Below are 23,895 nucleotides of genomic sequence, written 5' to 3'. Positions count from 1 at the left end.
CCCCCCCCCCCCCCTCCCTTTCCATTCAGGCGATGGAGAGTAAGCTCCTGGTAGGGGGAAAGAACATTGTGGATCACACCAATGAGCAACAGAAAATGCTGGAGCTGAAGAGGCAGGAAATCGCTGAACAGGTATACCACACATCTGAAACTTGAATCCCATCTTAATTAGAGAACTTGTTTGAAGGTCACAAGGATCAAAAATGTGATCACAGGTTACAGGAAAGTTGTTTTTAATTTAGGGTGGGTGAGATCGATTCCCGCCACTTGGCGAGTGTCAGGTGCAGACTACAAGACTTCTGTCACAATTTTACTGACAGGATAGTTCAGAGACAATGTTTTCATTCCTTTGTGAGCTGTCCCAGATGCAATGACCGGTTTAAACCTGCTTTTTTGATTCATTTTACTGTAGTCCAAAACCAGGGTCACTTTACAATAGCGCAGCGCAGCGCACAGCCACTAATTATAATATGAATGCAATACAAGTCATTAAATGAGCTAAATGAAAGGGGGATTGAGGGACATAATAAGACGAATGAAAGACAAAATATAGAGAAGAGGGTGGTTTTGTATGCAGTTGAAATATATAGATTATATTTTTTAAGCATGGAGGAAGCCATTTTTAAGGTCGCATATTATTATTATTATTATTATTATCATGTCCCCAGTGTATCTAAAAACCCCCAATCTATGAAAAAAATCCATCCTCTCATTCTCCAGCTCAGTCTTTCAGTCAAAGTGTGTGCTGGATGGATGGATGGTCGGTCTTGTATTCAGTACTTGGCTTGAGTCAACGCATAAACCGTCACTAACTTTTTAAAATAATAAAACATTATTATTGATAGATGTATTCTGGAGTCTTTTATATCCCTGTATACCCGGAGTCACTATCTTCATTATTAGCCATCATTGCACATTCTCCACAGTCTTCCACTTTATATTGCGGCCCTTGTTGTTTCCCTATAATGCATTGTTTTTTAATGATGGCCATTTTGCTTTACATTATCCCTTACTTGACTGATTGTCAAGTTTGTGTACCACATGACAACCTCACTTTCAATCAGTGACACCTTTTTAACCTCGTTACACCTGGAGTAAATGTTTGTGTTTTATTCCAGAAACGGCGAGAGCGAGAGATGCAGCAGCAGGTGGAGAGTCGTGACGAGGAGACTCTGGAGCTGAAGGAGACCTACAGCTCTCTGCAGCAGGAGGTTGACATCAAAACCAAGAAGCTAAAAAAGGTATCCGCTGCATCCTTTGATGGTCTGAGTTAGGGTTGGGCGATGTCTACCATGAAACATTGGGATGGATGATGTCATCGGGTGTCCGCGCGCGGGGGTCTTATGTGCAGTCATCTTATGTGCATGTGTTCTCGCACAGACTTCACTCGGTAAAGAAATGGTAGACTAATAACTTACGTTACAAGTCGCGGTGGATATTTTACGCACGGACCAGGTAAAGCAGCAGTGAACACACAGAGTGCAGATGTTGGCTTCAGTTGTTTGATTGGCTGCGTCATTAATAAGCCGACATGCAGCTCAGCTGCTGCCGTGATAATGGATTGCGTGGAAATATACGGAGTTCTCAATCTTTTAGGCGACTTTATAAAACACACTGCTGATGGAGAAAATGAAGCAGACAGGGGGGAGAGAGAGGCGGGGCAAGCCGGGGTGTTTACCTGGGGTGTAGGTGTGTCTGAGTGTGGGGAGAAGAGAATTCCGAGGCAGGTGCAAAGTATACTTAAAAACAATAATAAGAATGTCCGTGGTCATTAAAAGCTGCTTTCACAGGGTGGTATAATGTGAAAATTTGAGATTTTACAATCACAATGGCTGGCTCAATGTTGTGATGTCTGTCAGCCATCGCCGATGGACGATGGCATCGTCTATCGGCCCGACCCTAGTCTGAGTAATGACTGTCCTCCATCCACGCTGGCACAAGACACTGTTTTCTGCATCTGTTTCCAGTCCTGGCATCTGTAACCAATATATATTGTTTATACATAAAAATACACCCCTAGCATAATAAGTGTTTTGATCATTTTTAAAGGATAGGTACAATGTGATGACTATTTATTTTTGGAAGTCTAAAGTTGTTTCAAATCAGGTAAGAATACACTATTTGCTTTGTCTAATTGGATAGTCCATTATTACTTATGATAGTGAGGTGTCTAAGCTAAATTCTAAGGCTAAATGTTCTTTAAAAGACAGCCTGGTTTCCTCTCTTCTTCTCTTTCCTCTAGCTGTTTGCCAAGCTGCAGGCAGTGAAGGCAGAAATCCATGACATCCAGGAGGCACACATCGAGGAACGCCAGGAGCTGGAACAGACCCAGAATGAGCTCACCAGGGACCTCAAACTCAAGTATGGAACCTGCATGTCGTACTGTTGGCATTGATCAATATTATATCTATTATGAACACCATCTGCCCTGGCAGAGGAGGGGGCATTTACTGTAATTATGTCCAAACTGAATCTGATTTCGTGCTGTCAGACCCTGACACTTTTTTCTTTTATACAAAGGGAATGCATTAAACTCAAAGCCTTGATTTTATAACATAAAGCTTAAATAATGCATAAGAAGGTTGTACTGTTGCATTCATAGGATTATTGGACCTTCTGTTCAGCCACATTCATCTTACATACTAGATATTATGTGTAATTATTCTTTAATGTGAAACTAATGTAAAAAGTATATTGTTTCTAAACCACAGCCTCGAACCAGTACGCTTTCTGCTTTAGTGAAATAAATAACTCAGCAGGTATTGATATGTTATGTGTTTCTATTTATTTGGAGTCATCTGAACATTTTTGTGTCGCTGTCATTTCTCTGCTTGGCTGTTTGTCTGTTACTGCCTCTGTCTAATTGCTTGTTTGTTCATCTTACAGGCATCTAATCATCGAGAACTTCATTCCGTTAGAGGAGAAGAACAAAATAGTCAACAGGGCTTACTTTGATGAGGAGGATGAATACTGGAAAACGAAGCCCATCACACGTATAGAGGAGTAAGTTACTGAATAATAATAACTTACTTTTTTGCACATTGTTCATCTAGTTAAAAGTGAGAAGAGCAGACATGTTCTGTAAAAGCCTTTAGAATAAGAATATCTATGGGTTTAAATAAGATGCTTATGGGTGAAGTGTAGTATTATTTGTAGCAGTATTGTTTAATGTATGATTGTAATGTTATGTGTAATAGATGAGGGCCAGCAGGGGAATCTCAACCTGCACTGTTTGTCCTATGTACTCTCTAAATGTATACAAGGCCATCCCCTGCCAGCAGGCTAGGTGGAGGGCAAAGTTGTGTGTAGAGATGGGAGACAATGGAAAGGGATGCCCCAATCTGATCTGTTGGATCAGTATTGACGCAGATATTGACCATATTACATAGGTCAGTGGTCAGTTTTCAGCTCTGCTCCACTCATTTGCTGTGGTAAGCTACGGTTAACAGGACGCCTCTCCCTGCATGTGCTTCACAGCAAATGCTTTTAAATATCAATATCAGTTAGCTAAGATTTGCTCCATGTAGTTTTTCTAAAACTAGATTTAGGAAGATTTAGTTTTTCTTGGGAGATCATTTTGAATTGGACATTGTTTTTATTATAGCTGCTTTTATTACCTTATTTGTATCACAGAGACAAAAAGTCAGGTTGGTGCATCCCTGATTTTTGAGCTATAAAAGTGCCTGTTCGTGGTTGTTGATATATTCAGTTCCAAATTTAAGTGTCTAAAGGCTCACTCAGGAAATCTTTGACATTTTGTCTGGGTGGACACCGCAAGAAAGTGTCTGTCTCGAGTATTAAGTCTGAAAGCGGCATTTACATGTTTTAGTAGAATTTATAAAATACTCTAACATTGTTGAGTGTTATTTCCTCTGTAATAACAGTTCATTGCTTTTATTGTATGACACATTAAGACAGGTTCAAACAGCTACCCAGTTTTCCCATGATGCATGACCTATGCACTGTCTCACTCTGTGTGTCTGCTTCAGTGACCACCAGATGATGACCAGGCCTTTGTCTGCGGTTGGCTACAGGAGGCCTCTCAGTCACCATGCTCGCATGGCCATGATGATGAGGCCTGACATGAGATACAAAGTAAGCTGCACATCCTCCTCACCTTTGTCAATAATGAATGTATTCATCACACACATTCACTGATTATTCTCAGTGGATTGAGTTTAGATTCACTGAGGACACGTAAAACAATCAATTGTAATTGATAGTAATTTTCCAAGTTACCAACATGCAATATTTTATATAGTATATTATAATTATATATGCATTTTATATGCTATTCTTCACCCTACGATATGTTATTCTTCATTGTTAACACATAAACATGAACCTGGATTGACTTATTTGTCTCTGAGTGTCCTTCTGTTGTGTTCAACACAGGCTGAAAACATCATGATGCTGGACATGGACCTGCCGGCTCGGACCACTAAGGAGTATCAGGAGCCGGTTATCGCCCCAAAGGTGGCGGCAGCTCTGGAGGACGCTCTTAGGGATGAGGATGAGATCCAGGTAGATGCCTCAGGCTTTCACAGCAGCTTGGGACCAACCCCACCCGCCAGCGCAAGTGGCAGCCTCAAGAAACCAAAGTCTGGGTAAGGCAACCTCTAAATCTCTGTGTAGCTCCCCTTCAGCTGTCAAGACCACACATTATATTCATTTTGAAGTGGCATACACGTGGTTAGGCTGGTGCTTGCATTATTTACATTTGGTCGGGAAGAAAAGATCATTTAAAACGTAAATAAAATGAAAACACAAATTCAACCTTAGAATGTGGGAGGCTCTTTACCTTTTGCTGTCATTCCTACAATCTGTTTAACCCTTTCATTGCTTTCTGTCACTCAGTCGACCAAGAACGGGCAAGAAGTCGAGCACTCCAACCTCTCCGTTCAGCCCCTCCAGTCCAGGATCCTCGCTTTACCCACAGTCCCGCGGCCTGGTGCCCAAGTGACGGCTTCTGTCACCACCAACCTGTCTTGTGCACCTTGCCACTTTGAGACTCAAGTTTGAGAGACTGGGTTTAGTTTTGTGTGAGTAATTTTTTGTCAAGATGACAGAAAAAACATTAAGACTAATGCTGCTTTGTAGGTTTTAACTGTAACCACACCACTACGAACTGTTGTCATGAGCTCGTCATCTTGCATATTTGATTTGGAAACCCTCATCCTGAGAGTGAGTCAGGACAGCAGCCACGCATGAAGCCTCACATCACTCTACACTGCTGTTACCTTTCCCTACACTTGGCTAAATGCCACAATGTTCTTAATGTACAGAAAAAAACGAAAGTGTGCTCAGAATCCCCCTTGATGGACTGCAGTATCCTTTATGCACTTCTTCCTATCGTCTCAAGTCTGTTGTAGTTCTCTCTCTTACTGTAAGTGTGAACATTGGGGGAGGGGGGGGGGGGGTTGACGTAAAGACACATGGACTTGTCAGTAACCGGGCTGGTGTGTGTATGTGTTTGTCAGTGTGTTCTTGTACGTCTGGTCGTGTGTGTGTGTGTATGTGAGCATGTGTGTCTTAACGTTGTTGTTGGAATATTGAACTTTTCAATTTGTCAAACTTTGTTGTTTCTTTCCATTGTTGTAGTTCTGATCATGGTAGAACGGAGCTGTGTGTGTTTTATGTTTTAAAGGAATATTTTAACATTTTGGGAAATATGCTTATGTGCTTTGTTGCAGAGAGGTAGATGAGAAAATCAACACCACTCTCATGTGGTAGTGCTAAATATGACACTAGAGGCATTCAGCTTATCTTAGCAATGCAATGCTGCCAGTCAAGAAATTGTTCCAGCATGCAACTCTCTGTTTCTGTTTGTGTACTGATTAAACAAATAAGATACAGTTTGTTAATTATTAATTGGTAGGTGGATGGACTGAGCTGGATTACAGCTAACCCTTGCTTCCAGTCTTTATGCTAAACTAAGCTAATCACCTGCCGGCTCTGGTTTCATATTTAGCGTACAGACATTAGAGTAACAGTGTATCTCCTAAAATGTTGAACTATTCCTTTAACTCTGTATGATTGTAAACACACAGGCCAGAAAGTAAAGCACACCACAGGCTTGGCCTCTGTCACAAGGTGCTGTAATCAGTAGATGCTGTTCTTCCTGGGGCATACGAGATGGAGATGGGGAACGATGGGAGAAAGCTCAACACAAACACCCACTACATGACATTGCAGTTGGCCACTAGACATCCTAGCAGGAGATCAATACTATCCAAACCCTGGGTCATTTCAAAGTTACTATCCTGGAATGTGCCTCAGATTTATCAGGGTTCCAAGGTGCCTTAGCCTGTGTCCTTAATCTCTGCTTCTTAGTTTGAAGTGTGCATGCACATTCTTCTTGGCCAGGGTTTTTTCATTACTACATGTCCTCATTCATTCCAGCATCAGGGAATTGTTATTAGCATGGTCCTGACATTCCTGTCAGAATGGGTTGTGCTCTTTATATGGAGAGGCAGAGCATTTGGACACAGCATTTAACCACCCCCAGGTTTCTGGTTAGGGGCCACAGGAAGGCACGCAGAGGGTGACTTATACCCCTCTGTTTGTTTTATTTTTACCTCATCTACCTTTGTATTGGTCCTAGTGGTCATTGGAAAGAACTGATTGGTCTAACAGAACACTAAAACCCCAGGGGAGTGCTGAGCTCTTCACAGTACTGTGGTGGTGCCACAAAACAGAGTCGAAACACTATGGATTTGAGTGGATCTGAATCCACGAACCATTCCATTTGTATGCATACAGATGAATAATGTGCAGTTTTAACCTCCACGGTTCAGCCCACCTCTCTGCTGCTCTCTGTTCCCCATACTCCTAACTGTGAGGAGTGTCCTGTCCGCTCGCTGCTACTGTGTAGGGTTTTACAACCCACTGTGACATTTCAACAGGCCTGGGTCAAATGGCAAATGAAACTCTCTCAAATACTTGTCATGTGTGCAGTTGATTGTATGTTTAAGAGCCATCAGCCATCAACCTGTCTCAGTTGTTTTTAAAACTAAAGGGTCTGCTGTTTGACCCATGCCTGCATACCTTATGTATTTAGATATGTAACAATGATTATAGACTTCTTGATAGGCAATCCTCAGTCACTTTTACAGATATATAAAAAAAAGAAAACTACAAAAATGGGTTTCCATGTTGAAAAAAAATTAACTTATTATAACCTTTCATTTTTATATACAGATGTAGATAGATACTTTTTTATTCAGTTTTATTTCTTTAAAATAGATTATTTTATTTTTTGAGCTTTGTAATTTTATGTTGAAATGTTTTATTTTTTTGCATCATACATGTGCTATGTGTCTTCTTTTGTATTCGGCAAGGTACAGGCTTTTTGTGTGTGCGTGTACACTTCAACATGCTTTAGTCGATAAGTTCTCCACATGGAAGATGAAGGTGAAACAGTTGCATATCTTTAATTTGGGGAAGTGTGGAGACTGCTTATAGAAAGAAGTGGGAGCTTAATTCCCGTCACAGTAGAGTATTTACACGTTCACTGTACATTTAACTTCATCAACATAAACATAATCTTTAGAATAAGGCTTAACTGATGTAACTAACATTGCAATGCTGTATTCCTGCCGCATGATTGTACCACGCTTGACTAATACGTTTGGTTGTGTGAGTATTTGTCATTCATAGGATTTTGGTAAGCAAAATGTGAATGTCTTAATTTAATTCAATACCTTTGCATCTGTATCCCATAGCTACATCACTGGATCCAAACTCCATATCTAAGACTTTAATGACCAACTTTTATGTGCTGGTATTGTTTTTATAGCCAAATGAGGATTATGCTGGTGCACTTCTGTCTGTGGCTGGCTATGTCTTTTACCTGTTTAGTTTCTTTTGATTATTAAAGACCATTCAATGAAAACAAGATGTCTGCATGTCCTGTCTCTGTACTGAAGAATGTGTGTGATAATGTTTTACCCTCCATTCCCCAAGTGTTCGGTAGAGCATATTTTGATTTGAGAAATTAGTGAGTTTAATTTAGCTTAAACAAACTAAGCTAATCTCTGGCTCTCTGTTGAAGAACGTCAGGCCCCGAACAATTCCCAGGGTGCACTGCAGATCTCAGAACCAGACCTTGGTTTCCTTGTCAAGCCCCATGACTTGTGGCTGGTGGAGATTTCATAATATATATATATATATATATATATATACCCCTATATATCAAAGCTGCTTCCCCCCATAGCCTGGGGGATGGTCCATTCATACTCAGATCCAAGAACCAACCCAAGATACAAGGGAGCTTTGTCCTGCCATGTATCTGTTGAGAGAAGAAGGCCTAATAGTTTTGACTAACTTCTCAGTTAATTATAATTTTTAACCTCAGCTAGAAACTCTCACACCAAAATGAGGATTTCAGTAAAAAAGAAGCCTCAGACATTATCTCCCTTTTGTATTAGTATGCAGAAAAGGTCTGACTCTGCGAAGGAACCTCTCCATGAACTCAATGAATATGAATGTGCTGGATTTCATATGTGGTGCTGATTTGTTTTATTTTATTTTTTCCCATTTAAAGCAACTTGTAACATTATTTGAAAAGGTGTTAAATAAATAAAGTGTATCATTATTATTATTATTCAAAACCTGCGTCATTTAGTCCGTTTGAGTCAGACTAATTGTTTTCCATTATGGTACTATTAATTTGGACAGATCACACAGCAATTACACTTTTACACTAGTGGACCAAACAAACAAAGGTGACAAAGGGGGTTTTGAAACCTATAATTCCTCTAAAGATTCTTACTGTGTGTATCACCAGTGTTTGGTAAAGACTCACATTTAAAATCTTAAACACTGACACTTTTACAGCACTAACACTGAGAACAGCAGCTGCTGTCTCATCTAATCAAATTATTTCATTTACAACTTGTTTTGTATAATGGACTTTATTAACAGCAGTCAATAATATAGCTCAAAAACAACAAGCAAGTCATTCTCACCAAAACTTAATGTTAGTGCAAAAAAACCCCCATCATGATCCTATACATTCGGAAAAAAATCACAGCTGCACAACGACCAAACATGAATGGTACTCATGTTGAATAAAGGAATGGTGTCGATACAGTACTCCAAGGCAGATCCAGCAGCAGTAGAAATGGACAATTGGCCAAACACTGAAGCATGACATTACACTCAGGAATCACAGGGATGTGAGTCTCCTGGCCTGATAAGGACCTGCTTTGTATACACAATCCTCCCATTCAATCTTGGATATATTACCAATATAAGCAGCACACATTCAAATCCTTCTTCTATTACTGTGATCACATCTAAAATTTATCTAATTAACTGTATCTAGTGATGTAGGGCTCTTCTGCAAAGATCACTTTGCTACTCATCACAGACATTCTTCAGATACAAACTGGGAGAAATCTAATGTTTAACATGATTAAAAACTAATACATATTTAACCACAAGTCTCATTTCAGTGGTAGTGGAGCAGTTTCTGAAATGGAAAAACCGCATTTGTCTTCAGATGAGTGACTTGCCGTTGATCTGCCGTTTCCTCTCGAGAATCGAGTCCATGCAACTTAAGTTTGGCACAGAAGGGAGCAGAAAGTTTGGTACAAAAGCAAAAAATACAAAGGAATAATGCCCCATCTAACAAGTAACTACATCAGGAAAATGTGATAAAGATACTTCTTCTATTTATCAAAGTATCTTTGCATTTTTTTATGATTCACAAAACAAAACATATAACAATTCCATATGCACACACCACTTCAAGTCTCACAAAATTCAAAAATCTAAATATTACAAGAAAAAAAACAAAAAAAAACGAGAGCACAGTGAGAGAAAACCTGCACACTGTCAATAATCAAAAACATTAGTTATGTGTTTTTATCATGCTGGTTTATTTATGTAAATTGGAATATTAGTAAGTATGTGATCTTTTATGGTCATTCTCTTTAAGTTAAGAGAATACAATGGGATGTAGAGAAAAACAGTGAGACTGCCCTTTGGATACACAAGAACAACAATGTAAGGATTTAGGCCAGTTTCATCTTCGTCAGGAGACAAAGACAGACTTTAACTCATACAATGACACATACAATTAAACATATGCATAGAAAAAGCGAAAATTCAGGCTCCTGTTAAATCATCTTTTCTACTATAAATGCTTGAAATAATGGTCAACCCTTGGCCTTGGAAAAGCAGATAATTTAAGTTAAATTATCTAATGGACTGAGGGCTCAAGACAAAGCTCCTCTTTTATTTGGAACTCAGTGGAAATGAATACAACCACCTACTCGCTGTAGCTACAACATCATTAAATATGTATAATAATATATGGTGAAAGAGAAAATACAACTCTCACATCACTGAATCTTTGAAAGCACATCTTCTTCACTCACAAAGCTGAGCTTTGGCCAACTCTGTCTTCTTTTCTAAAACGTCACCGTCCCCATTAGATGATAATACACACCACCTCATGTGGACAAACCCGCATTCACACGACTTATACAATCACTGTATAACCTCGAACGTGGGGCACAGCTGCAATTAGTGGGTAGAAAAGAGGTGGAAAGCCCTGTGGCTCTCTCTGCTTGTTGCTACAGTGTCTGAACTCTGTTGCCGTGTCTAGTCTGCCACTGTAGACTTACCTTCTCAACACCACTATGTTGCCTTTCCAAGCTGTGGATACTCAGGCAACTGTGGACTGTTTAGCTGTTTTTAGGAAATGCTTGATTAGCATGTTAGTTATACAGAGCTGCAGAGCTGTAGCGCAAATTGATAAACTGCAGATGTATTATGTACCAATATCTATTTCTTTGCACCACAAAAGGTGACACAAAGTTTATCAGTGACTGTTTGGTTGTCTGAAATATTGGCATGAATGGTTTGCATTCCCAAAGTAGCATAACCCCCCCTCCCTCCCTCCCCTCCCCTCCCCTCCACTGGACAAATTGAACTGACTCTTTAGAGTGTCAGGAAATGAATCAAGTAAACAACAGTGGGAGGCAGGGCGAAAAAGAGGGAGTAGGAAAGAGAATGGATGATGAAGAGGATGAGAACAGGTGAGAGAGAGATGTTGGAGCTGGGGGTCGATAAGGTAGGTGGCATGTTGTCCTGCCTTGTACAGGTGGTGGTGGGGTTGTAACAACCTCTGCTGGGGGTTGTTGCTTTCAGCTCCGGGACTCAGGACCTGGCTTCATCTTCATTTCTCTCTGTAGTACAGCAGGTACATCTTCAGAGGCTCGGGCAGCGGCAGGCCCAGTATCCTCTCTCTAAGCACGTTCACGGCTGGCTGGGGCCGGAGCAGCTCCCCGGTCTCCTTCTCCTCCTCCTCTTCCTCCTGCTCTTCCTCTTCGTCCTCTTCCTCCACCGTCTCCTCCTCTTCCACCACCCCTCCTGCTCCTCTCCCCGCCCTCCTGCTCCCTCTCATCTGCCGCCTCGCCTCCCTCTCTCCTGCCTCCTCCTCGTCCTCCGCTCTCCCTCCCTGGTTGTTGTTGCTGTCCAGAGGAGCGGGGCCGATACCACTGCTGGCCACCACCTGACGGGTGGCCAGGACTAGGGCGTTGCAGTGGCGCCGGTGGACGCGTCGGCGTTTGAAGCGAGGGCCGTACTTATGGAGCCCGGCCACCGCCAGACCCCTGCCCACGCTGAACGAGGAACCTCGGCCACGTGACTGGCTGTCTCCTGCATTTGTGGTCACTCTGAGGGTGTGGCGGATGCAGATACGAGCCAGCTCCTGTAACGTCCGTACTTCATACTTGGCTGCAAAATTGAGAACCACGAGAAAACAGGACGGAAAATAGGAAGGCGAGAGAGAGAGACAACAAAAGTGAATAATTAGACACGTACTATATGTGTCAAAATTCACATTTGAATAAAAGCTATAGGAGACAATATCACACTTACGTAGTGGGACAGTCTTGGGTTTACCATTTGTGCTGTGTTTAGGCAGCACCAGAGGAGCGAAGGACACAGAGATGATCTTTTTGGTCTCCCAGCTGTTCGACCCCGTTCGGGTGATCTTGGTCAACTGCAGGAAATACAGCACACATATATACATACATCAGTAACTTCAACAGGCTGCTTTCTATTTATAGTTCCAACTGTCCAAGAAGTGTGTACAATGTGTGTGTACAATGTGTGTTATTGTACTATAATAAACCAATTCGTCCCAAAAAATGTTTCAAAAGCAGATATTCAACATTGCAAAAGCTGTTTTGAGATTATCAAAACTACATTCAGATAAGTAGAGATACAAGGTTCTGCATATACATTATAACAAAGCCACTAAGATAGCAACCTTTCCAGACACTCACTAAGACAAGAAGGTGACAGTAATATCAAAGAATATGCAGTAAAATTGTACTTTAACCCCCCCCCCTTTTAGAATTAATAAGCAGTATAAACATTTATTAATTGGTTTATAACTCACTATATTGTAGTTGTAAGCAGATAAGGGAATTTTAAGTGTTTATTAGTGCACAGTATTTGTCAACAGTCAGAACTTATTTAAAGATGTATTAGTAGAAAGTAGAAACTGTTTTTATGGATCAAAAATCATTCCTATACAAATGCTGTTATTAATTTGCTAACAGTAATTAAGTAGTTCCTTTTGGCTCTTTTCATACGTGACAATATGTGGAAAGAAAATCTGAATATGTTTGTTTTCCAACTGTGTTACCTCTGTTAAAAATTCAGAATGCACCGTAACAGCGACAAGCTGTGGATTAGTAGCCTATTTGCATTACTGACGTTACTGTATTTGTAAACAGCACAATACTGTTTTAGGTTACCTAATTTGAACTTTAGAAAGTTATATTTTATATGCAGTACTGTACAGCCATATACTGTATTCAAATAATACGAAGTACAGTCATTTAATTTCTAGCTGTATTGTATTTTGAAACAGTCAATAAAAGTCTTTATATTCATGGAATAAATATACAAATGTTAATTAGATGGTAATCTGCATGAGAAATAAAGAAAAAAAGTGGTTATAATTATCATCCACGTATACATCAATTGGACCCAGACAGACGTGATCACTATATAAGGTACAAGGAAATATCTATCTATACAAGGTTTCCACTTTATTATTATAACTGTGTTTTACTATACTGTCATTGATTATTTATAAACTAGCCTCCTCTTATGGGAGCTCACAGAAAGAATTATAGTTGTTGTCAAACGCATAAATAATTAACATGCACATCTGCTTGCAACTACATTATTGTGTGGCAAGTCATTAAATAAATCCAAATAAGGTTAAAATCAAGGCAACTGGACTTGGTAGAAGATACTCAAAGACATTTTGTTTGTTGTTTTCATCCAAAAGGCTTCTTCAGTTTTGACTGACTGGCAGAGAATCCCAGCTATTTAACCTCTGTGGGGTCATGTTATTTATTAAATGTTTATATACTGCCTGTAAATGCTAAATCGAGGGACTTAAAGTGTTGCTGCAGATTTTAACTATTGTGCACAAACCTTTTCCTCCAGAGGCATCACCAGGATGCCCCCCACCTTGAGCAGGTTCTTCATGTAATCCTCGTGCTCCTTCTGCACCCCGGCGCCGCAGTACACCCTGTGATACTGACGGCTCTCTGGAGGAATCTCCAGGCAGTTACCCACAACGAAGGACGGCTCACAGAACTCAAATCTGAAGAGAGTCACAGGAGCGATGAAAAACAATGTACACAAGAGTGAAAGATGTGAAAACAATAAAAATGTCACAGAACGTTTGGACACCTACTTGTCAAAGCTGTCGCTGGTTTTGATGAAGGAGTCGAGTTTCTGGTAGGCATACTCAATCACATCTGCATGTAACTCTATTCCATGATTCACTCCAAATGGTCCTGGAACAGTTAGCACAGCACATATCACAGTTTTAAATGAACCACATTTACATGAACACAAAGTCTTTAAGGTGTGCTAACGAGTGTCTACAAGATTTTCCCAAAGCTCCACTTAAAATGAAGGGAGACTTTGGAATAGTTTACCTCTCACTCTTCATCCAATTTAATCAACATTTTTATTAAATGTTTAAGGACTCACTGTGCTTTTCTTGACTGACGTTTTGCTTTTCTAATGATATTTCTGTTTTGGATCTATTTGATATTCTTTTGTTTCTTACTAGCGTGCCTGTTTAATATTTAACGCTGAATGTTTTTCAATGAGAAGCACACAAAGGTGGGGTATGCGAGTCTGGAAAAAGCTAATTCAACACACTTTTTGTTAAATCTCCTCACTGTCTGCTAGCTGTCCATTCTGTGCGCGCTGGAAAATAAATAAATGGGAAACAAACAAAGTGGCTCAGACCGAGGCATGAAAACAGATGCGGAGGTTGCTGTTTCTGCTTGACAGGTGGATAACATTAGTGTTTTTAGGTTGTTGTGATGTTAGCTATAGTAGCAGAAGAGACAGAGTAAGCACTGCTGCACACAAAACTTTAATTATCATCCCCTGGCATCAGGATTCGTGACAGGAAAGCTACTTTTGTTAAAAAGGGCCAGAGGCTGCACAAATCCATTCTCATGAATACTGTATTTTACAGACATTTTCCTGTCTGGAGAAGGTGTGCTGGCTCTGGGACATCTCGTCCTCTCTGCATGTTAGCTTCAGAACTGTAGCAACAGTTTGCTAACCCTAGTTCATACATTACTTCACTGTAGTTTTGTAAAAACATTCTTAACAACTGACTTGCTAGTTTGTATTCTGTTGTGTTTTGGATGCTGTGTTTGTGTGTTTGCATGTCGTTTGTTTGATGGCGGAGCTTCTGAACGAGCACCGAAGGGATGGGTGCATTTGTTTGCCTGTCGAGTTCAAATATCAACAAGCTATGTCCAGAATCACATGCCCCACCTTTAATAACCCCTATTTAGAAAAGTGCTCTATGAATAAATCTGTATGAATAAATCTTTACTTAATTACTTATTAACATAGTCTCTTTTTTTGCTTGAAATGTCAATGTAACCATGGAATGCATATTATTGATTTATTCAGTAAACCAACTCAAGTAGAACAGATTATATGAATGTAGAATATGTACAGCGCTGATTTTCTCTCTAAGCTCTGATCTCGTGGTCCCCACAAGGAAACACTGATCTCAGCACAGCAGGGTGTTATAGAATATTTCTTAGGTTTTTTAATTGATGTAACAGGGAAATGTAAGACAGGTCTAGCTTGGAGTCATTAGCTGACCCCACAAGTGTTCACTGACCTTCCAGCTCTAGTTATTTCTCTCATGTATCTGTCCTTGTTAGGGAGATGACAGACTGATAAGGCAGAGACAGAAGCTCAGGCGTCAGGCTAGCAGATATCGCTGTTCTCTGGGAATCTTACAAGGTTGAGTCCTACAAGAATGTTGTAGAACTTTCTATCTCAACAGATTAGAGTACAACTCATGGATAGTAATAGATTCCAATATGAAGAAGCATTGGAGTCTAAACATCAGATAGATTTTTTGTTCTAGGTTAAGTCCAGCTAAAGATGACCTGATGGAGAAACCTACAGGAACTATAGGGGGAAGACAGAAACATTTGGTGTTGGCATTCGATGTGTTCACATGTTGTATGCTGGCACTGTATCTCCTCGGTTGTTAAGTCTTCATCAGTCTCCGAATCTTGTTCACACCTGAACCTGTCTCACAATATTTCTTCAACACAGGGAGCGACGATACTGTAAGTACGGGGAAATGAACTGGACCTTAGTTGATTGCTGGTGACAAACTGTGAAATACTACTCTGCAACTGTAAAAATATAAAGCATCTAATGAAAACCTGCTCCTCCTTTAGTGAATTGTCCAATCACACCAAAGTATAACGTGTATCAGTTCACCAGAGCGTACCTCTGACCTTCACGCTGCTACATGTTTACACTGAGATACCAGAACAATAATAAAGGAGCTGCATACTCAATTACTGCAGCTAACCACGTACCCAGTATGAGGCCGACCATGGTGCTGAGGTAGCCGGTCCCACTGCCAAGGTTGAGGAAGGAGAGGCCTGGATGGAGATCCAACGCCTCCATCACCTCAGAGTAGATACATGGAGCAGACAGGTGGATGTTTCCATGCCGCCATGCCAAGTCCTAATAACAACAATGGTAGAGATTAACCACCTTTTCTTATACCCACAAATCTTTCAGCCTATGTAACTCTACAACTACCGGTATGTCCTTAAAAACACGACAAATATCCAGTGACTAATATTCTCATCCATCAGCGTTTTACTCCAAAACACTGTCATCATGTATGCTGTGAGTTGCTTTGGACCCTGTTTGGGTGATTTCACAGACTTTTGTTTTGCTCACCTTGTAAGCGTTGTCCCGGTATTCATCCAGGTAATAGTCGGCCCTGTCGATGGCTCGAAAAGCCCGCTCCACTAGGTCTGAGCGGATGTAGTAAGCTTCCTTCAGGTTGTCAATCAAGTCGTCATTGTCCTCACCGGCACTCACAGCTCCACCCATCTTGACTGAAGGCAAAGAAAAACAGGTGATTAACTAATACAGACAACAATTATGGGATAAGAGCACGTCTACAGTAAGCACTGCTGCACACAAAACTTTAATTATCATCCCCTGGCATCAGGATTAATGACAGGAAAGCTACTTTTGTTAAAAAGGGCCACAGGCTGCACAAATCCATTCTCATGAATACTGTATTTTACAGACATTTTCCTAAAACGATCATTCTTGTTTTGCTTTGTTTATTTTTTATATATAAATGTCTTCTTTTTTTTTTTCTTCAGTTTCAGCTGATGGAAGATTTCAAGAACTTCAGACTTAATAATAAAAATCATACTGTCTATGTTCATGAACAATATAAAAAAAGGTAGAAGGCTGAAGCTTCATACCTCAGCAGTAAAACTCCCACAACTCCATTAGTCAAAATATGTCTCTGATGCAAGCGTCTGAAATGCCGTTTTTGTTGTACAAAACAAGCAACAAGAAGACATCACCTCTGAGAAATTAGATTTTTCCTATTTTGTTTGGACATTTCAAAGACTAAATGATAAATTGATTCATTGAGAAAGTAAACATCAGACTATCTGACATTAAAAACAATCGGTAGTTGCAGCCCTAAAAATCCTCCATCACCCATAACATTAATAAAGAATTATGTTGTTTTTAAGTCATTCATTATGTGATTATACTACACTGTACACTACAAAAATGTGACAGTCACAACCTCTCAACACATGTCTAATATGACAACGCAAACTAGTGGTTATTGATTCAAAATGCATCCAACGCTGAGCTCTTTCGTGCCTAAATGAAGCTTTCGGCAGCAGAATACAACTGTAGGTGTGAATGCTGCTGCAGTGGTTCAGGGTGGTGTTAAAAACAACACCAGAGGGCAATGCCAAAAGGACAAGAGATCACAGGGTGCACTGGCTGCCAAATGCTGGCCACAGCCATGAGGCTATAAAAGAACAAAGGGCCATGTGCATTTAAATTTTACTGGACCTCTTGCCTTTCATGCCACCTGAGTTGAGTCGACATGATGCTGTCGGGTGCGGAATTAATAAAGGAACAAACAGCAGCTCAAAATGAATATCCATGTTCAGGGAAGAGGATCCAGAATGAGATGTTGCTCCTGTGAATATCATAAACTTCTACTTTATGATTCGTTAGCACAGGTGACCACAGGAGGGCACTGTAACCCCGTCTGTAACACACTAAGTGGTTTAGTAGGCTAGTAGGGTACACACTTCCTGCAAAACGCTGCCATTTGAGCTTCGCAATTCATTCGCTGATTAAATGAATAAGCTATCACTTGCATTCTTACGTTCGCATGTTGATTAAGGAGGGTCAAACGTCACGCCACGACCCGTAACGACCTGCAGGTTTTTGTTTTCCCCGCATTGAGCCACAGCCTGCACGTTGTTGCGGCTGCTATTTGCGCCACTCGGGTGATCCAGATTCGAATAAACTCGAATATTCAAGCTCTCTGGTCTAACTATCGAGTGGTATAAACAACAGAGACGAAGCATTACACGAAGAACAGACTGTCACGCAGCTGCAAGGTCAACACAGGCAGAAAAAACCGCATTCTCTTCGTCGCTGGAAAAGAAGAAAGATCGAGACAAGAGCTAACGTTAACTGCTGGCGGTGTGGAAACGAGCCGCTGGCTCTCCCCGCCGCCTCCACGATGAACCCTGATGAAGCTCAGGTTATACCTTGTGAAAATGCCGACTGATATGATCTGCTTAGCGGGTTTCCTTGTGTCCAGGCTTTTGTTGTTGGAGGGATCCAGTCACAAACACACCACTGCTGGATGTAAACATTCGGCCAGCTGACGCTCTGACGTCAGACGTAATTTACGCCAAACGAGGGCCCGAAGAGGATGGCCTACATAAAGTCTGTGCTTACAGAGATATTGTATGTCTTAGTTTTAATTGAATTAGCCCTGTTAGTGACTGTGTTGCTGTACTGGGCCCATGCACTAAACCGATGTCCTACCATAGGCTTACTTAAGTAAAGACATTTTGACACCTTACAGTATGAAAAAGCAGAGCTGCATGTAACATTATTGATGGCTGAATTTAATTTAGCTGCTTCAGTTTCAGGCACGCAGGCCACTGTTTCATGGTGGTGCTGTGACAAGTCCAAATGTCCGCAGGGGAAAAGGCCTGTTGACCAGGCTACTTGAAAAATCCACTGAAACAAATGTTTCAGCTATTAAGGCTGTTTGTTGTGTTGGATTGCATTGTATACTGTATAACAATGTACATGGTTTTCTGGTCACTCGTAAATCTAGCTCACAGAAATGGTATACTTTTTACAAAACTTTGTGATAATTGTCATAATATTTGTAATAATAATCTTTACTCTGTACCAAGGCCACAGCCAAGTTTCTGGCACTGTCTTTACACTTTGTACTGTGTGTTTCCTGACTCTACATTTGCTGTTAAATTAATCAAAGACATGGTTTAAGAAATATGCTAGCACAAAACTGACATAGTGAAAGCTGAATAAAACACTGAAACAGAGCATCTCTTTGGGGGATTTAGCTTTCTGACATGTTGTCAACTTTATTCTGTCGGTACAAATATTCTCACCACTGGCTTACCTGCCTGCATGCCTTTAAAGATTATCATATCCTGTTTGGAAACAACAGTGATCAATATTCTCAAACCACAACATCATATAAATCTTGAGAAAATAAATAATTTCACACAACATTAATGTCTTTGTTACATTCAAAGTGGATCATTTGTGATTTATTAAATAAATCTGTCCAGCAAAATTCAACTGCCACCCAAAATGACATTTCCATTTATCAAGACAGTCTAAGGAACTGTGTGAGTGTGACAGGCAAGACTTTATGTTTGTTTATGTAATTTCTTGTTGAGGTGTACTCACAGTAACTCAATAATACAGTTTAATATCCTCCACAGCAAACTGAATAAACCCATGTCATACAAACACCAGTCAATTCACAGGTTCCTTATTGTCGGTGTTCACTTTTCAGGTATAGTATGTCCCTTATACAAAGAACAACCTTATATGTAAAGTAACTACAATGTAAGACAAACAAATAAAAAAAAGTACAGTAAAAACAAATGATACATACCATTTTACACATGTTTACAAATTAAATCCCATCAATCACCTAATTGGCTATCCAAACCCCTCTGTCTGTCTGGACACAGCATTTAATCTGATATTTGCTGTGATGCTTCCTCTGTCTCAGGATCCACCTCTCCCTCGGACCAAACACATCACACCTTTCACATGTCTTACATCGTATATATGTCTATGAGCTGTTGGCCCTCTCCACTGTCAGACTGGTCCATATTCAGAAACTGTGAACGCTAATTAAAACTTTAGATTCTGAGGAGTTGCACCCGTGAATTAAGATATGTGATTAGATGCACTAAAATTTGAGGATTAACATGTTAAATAACACAGATGAAACATGACAGTTAGCTTTAATATTTATACATGAGGATTTAGACAATTAATTAGGATTTAGATTTTTATTTATTATTATATTTAGATGTAATGCATTTTGACAACCAAGACTAAACGTTTGCTTCACTGGGTCAGTGGTAGATATTTATACTTTTGGATTCTGTCTGAAAGCAAACACTGCTGTGACAAAATGAACTCAGAGATCAGAGAATGTAACACAGTGTTTAATGAATAATGATTATCACTATTAACAGCTGCAGAGAAACACAAAGTACCTATGATGATACTCATAGTTCGTGAGTCCACACAACATGTTGATTAACTAAATGTTCCACTAGATGCCAGTGCTGTTCAACATAAAAACTACATGTAACTGCACGTTAACAGCACACCGAAGTCCCCCATTTTGTTTACCAGTTGGGAAGACAGTGTGTGTCATGTGCCTGCTTGACCATGCATACTGTGTGTTAATGCATATGACACTGGTGTTACTGCAATGAAAAACTGATCATTTGTCTCTCTCATAACACAAACACATAGACATTTGTCTTTGTATACTTGTGAGGACATTCACTGACATAATGCCTTCCCTTGCCCCTTAAACCTAACCATAATCATCACAAGTAAATGCCTAACTGTTCTAACCGTAACCGTCTTAACCCTTAAACAGTCCTTCCCAGACTGAGGACAGAGCAAAATATCTTCACTCTCAAGTTTTAAAACTGAAATCGGTCCTCACAAAGGTAGACGTACACACAGATTCAACATAGTCATACTTGTCTATGATTCTTTATTTTTGTTTTTCATAGAGAACATTTAAAATGGTTCATACCCCCACAATAACTGACATCACTTCTCTGGTTTATAACACTGACACAGGAACAGGGGAACATGTACACAAGTACACAAACACACAGTCACAAATTCGGCCCATCTACAGTGTTTTACTTCCCAAATTAAAAAATTTAAATTAAAAAAAAAACATGAGACCCCGAGGACACACAGCCAAGGCCTGTCCCACTTTACAAAACGTTGCAGTAGCAAAGGAACGACCACATCTACAAAAGTAACAAAAATGACCATACAATCTATCGTTGTGGAAGTGCTTGTAATTTTGGATGTTTTGTACTTTTTTAAAAGGATATCAATATCAATGCCTAGAAAATCACCAGTAAAAATAGCTCATCTCTGTAAAAATGTGCTAGCAGGACAACCCTTGGCTGTGGATTTTTTTGTCTTTGTCACAAACTTTTTTTTATTCATTTTTTTTTTTTTACCATTTTCAACTTGTCTTCAATACAACAACAATAACACTGTTTCTTCTTAATACAAATATGTACAGAGACTTCCACTTGTTTCAAAATAATGCCCTGCACACACTGATGCATTATCTAGGGATGATGATAATGATGATGTTCTTCAGATTCCTTCACAGAAACTGTCCATGCAGTTTGGTACCTGAATCGACAGAATGAGATCACAGTTTCTTTAGCCTAACAAAAGTTTGTTGTTTTGAATCTGTCACAAAATGGTCTCCACCTGCATGGAAAAGACACATTTACACCCCCACCCCCCCACCCCAAGGTCCCATGGATAACAGATCTATATCCAGACCAAACGTTTTCCACAGTATTTGAACCAGGTTTGCCAAGTGTAAACACACCATATCTTGAAATGAGCGGAGTGAGAAAGGCACACATGATAAGACCACACAGTTTGTAACTTCCGCAGGGAGGGGGGGTGGGGTGGGGGGTGGGTGGTAGGGGGCTTTTGGTTTTGCTCAGCTTGATGAAAAGTGCCACTCAATTAGACATTTCTTTCTCATGAGTCAATTTCTATGTGGTGTGTGCGTCAAAGTGGGACCATTCTGCTCTTGACAACCACGTGTCTGTACCTAACATGAAACCGGGATGCAGAGGTGTGCCTCCCCCCCTCTTCAACACACAGCTGGATTTTGGTCTGGGCTGGCTTCCCTGAAAGTGTCATCATGTTAAATACATTTTCATTCCAGATTCTTTAGGGAAACTGGGCCCTGACCAGTTTGTTTTTTTAAATTTCCTTTGCTATTTAGAATGATAAAACTCCTCACTCCATCACTCAATACTTTTATGTAAATAAGAAAACATACAGTGCGTGGGTGCAGAACCAACCGCAGGCTGCATTTGCTTTCTCAGCTGACATTTTTTGAAAATGCTATGCTTTCATGGCCTCAGTGTTATTAATTTACATACCTCAGTAGACAATTTCATCAAGCAGTTTAAAAGGGGTCATGCCATATCAAATAAGTTAGGAGAATATTCACAGTCTAAACACTCTTGGGTAGTATTCTCGTGCATTTCAAGAGAGGAAGAATATGCTACTTTGTTAACCAAATGCATTAAAACTATCTTTCATGAGGAAAGGTTACACAAGACATGAAGAAGGGGTTTGGGGGGGGGGGGGGTTTAAAAGTCATAAGAAGCTTTGACATTCTCTTGAGTGATGGACACATATTTATGCAACAAACGCCTCCTCCTTAAACAAGGGGGAGATTGTGTAGCCTGGCAAATCAATTTCCCACTCCCACACACTCATCTCATTTCACACGAGGCCTTGATCCAGCCGCTGCTATCGCCTCTAGCCTCAGCTGACTGGCTGACCTATGGCATTGCTCTGTTCTGCTTTAGCAGCTCTCCACGGTCACCTGAGAACCAAACTCTGCTTCCTGTCAATCTCTTTTGGTTTTTGTTTAGAAAAGAAAGTACTGCTTCCTTCTATGCATTTTGGAGCTTTGACAGCACGGGCTGAACCCCATGAACCTAAGAGATGTCTGCATCTGACATAATGTACGGGTTGTTTTTGTATGTGAACTGCAACAAACAGATGTGACAATGCTTTGTAATGCGCCCTCCAGTGGGGGTGAATACTTTCTATTGCTCGTGATCTATTGGGGTCCTTACAAGTCGAGACTCAAATGCTGGCATTTTCAACGATTATTCAGAAAGTGCACAAAGGAGTTTCATTCTACATTGGCTAAAAGCACATTTACAACATGCCTTTGACATCAGAGTTACACAAAGGTATCATACTGTACACCACAGTAGCTGCGACAGATCACTCAAAGGCAGGTTACACTAAAGTCTCCTACTTGCTCGTTTCAACATTAGAGAGGATGGGCTCATTGCGAGCAGGCCTGACCAGTAACAATACAATAACTGCACAATGTCGCCAAACACTATGTGCAGAACATTATTCAGAGGCGTCATTTTTTTTATACTATACATGAACTCACATGACACTTAGGAACAAAGAGCCAACCATCTAGTTTCAAAGTGACAGTCATTTCTCAGATTCAGTAGTATAACATACAGCAGAAGTTTTTGACATTTCTGGATCAAGGACAGACCAATAAAGGAAAGAAAAGAAAAGAAAAGGAAACCTATGACAACACTTCCAAAGTTTTGTACTGTATCACCAACAAAGGCTACTTTGCCTTCAGCTTGACTGAATGGTATGTTTAAAGCCACAGTTGAGCAGGTCTTAGTGATATTACATAAGGTGTAACTGCCTCCTATTAGTAACGCCCCACACATCTCTTCTAGACAGCTAGTGATCCTTTGATAAGGTAATACAAGAGAAGAAGAGCAAGTCAACAATTACACTGGAAAAATATATGTATGTTTATATTCATATATATAGCATCTTTAAAATCTATTTATACAGAGTGTATATATAGTGTACTAATGGCCAACTTGGCAGAGAAATAAAGGCATCTGAAACAATCACCACTCTCTTGATGCCGTGGTCTTCCCAGGACCAGACATTGTTACATTGCAGAAATGCGAAAAATCAGGAAAGAAAGTGAATTCTCTTTTTTTCGTTTTTGTTTTTTTTTCTCTTTTTAGTGGCACTTTGTGCATCAAAAAATTAAAATCTAGAGTAAGGCTACAAGGGCGTGTATGTTTATCCGATAGAAGTTTGTCAAAGGAGGCCATCCTACAGGATCCTCGAGGGCTGG

General features: G+C 40.2%; 2 protein-coding genes across 7 annotated transcripts in view; one reads left to right on the top strand and one right to left on the bottom strand.

Annotated features, from left to right (window-relative positions):
• Window positions 1–7,896, top strand: part of kif3b (kinesin family member 3B) — a 12,873-nt gene extending 4,977 nt beyond the window's left edge. For all 5 annotated transcript variants that reach the window (XM_046055437.1, XM_046055436.1, XM_046055440.1 and 2 more), the window contains exons 5-9: window positions 2,242–2,360; window positions 2,886–3,002; window positions 3,989–4,094; window positions 4,395–4,606; window positions 4,857–7,896. In XM_046055437.1, the coding sequence (XP_045911393.1) occupies window positions 2,242–2,360; window positions 2,886–3,002; window positions 3,989–4,094; window positions 4,395–4,606; window positions 4,857–4,962 (660 nt within the window). In that variant the 3' untranslated portion in view covers window positions 4,963–7,896. The remainder of the gene's footprint in view (window positions 1–2,241; window positions 2,361–2,885; window positions 3,003–3,988; window positions 4,095–4,394; window positions 4,607–4,856) is intronic.
• Window positions 7,897–10,904: 3,008 nt separating this feature from the next.
• LOC123975524 (protein-L-isoaspartate O-methyltransferase domain-containing protein 2) lies at window positions 10,905–18,267 on the bottom strand. Of its 2 annotated transcripts, none has more exons than XM_046057068.1 (7): window positions 18,161–18,267; window positions 16,293–16,453; window positions 15,920–16,070; window positions 13,735–13,837; window positions 13,470–13,641; window positions 11,892–12,015; window positions 10,905–11,747 (listed from the first exon to the last, which is right to left on the bottom strand). In XM_046057068.1, the coding sequence occupies exons 2-7, from the start codon at window positions 16,446–16,448 to the stop codon at window positions 11,188–11,190; spliced, it is 1,266 nt and encodes a 421-aa protein (XP_045913024.1). In that variant the 5' UTR covers window positions 16,449–16,453; window positions 18,161–18,267; the 3' UTR covers window positions 10,905–11,187. The 2 variants fall into 2 exon arrangements, with proteins under 2 accessions (XP_045913024.1, XP_045913023.1); XM_046057067.1 differs by lacking the exon at window positions 18,161–18,267 and adding an exon at window positions 17,770–18,058.
• Between the last annotated feature and the right edge of the window lie 5,628 nt (window positions 18,268–23,895).

Source organism: Micropterus dolomieu, linkage group LG08, assembly GCF_021292245.1.
Source record: "Micropterus dolomieu isolate WLL.071019.BEF.003 ecotype Adirondacks linkage group LG08, ASM2129224v1, whole genome shotgun sequence".
NCBI classification, from domain to species: domain Eukaryota; kingdom Metazoa; phylum Chordata; class Actinopteri; order Centrarchiformes; family Centrarchidae; genus Micropterus; species Micropterus dolomieu.
Note: the sequence above shows the minus strand (reverse complement) of the source record. Positions and strands in the feature narration are given on the sequence as shown.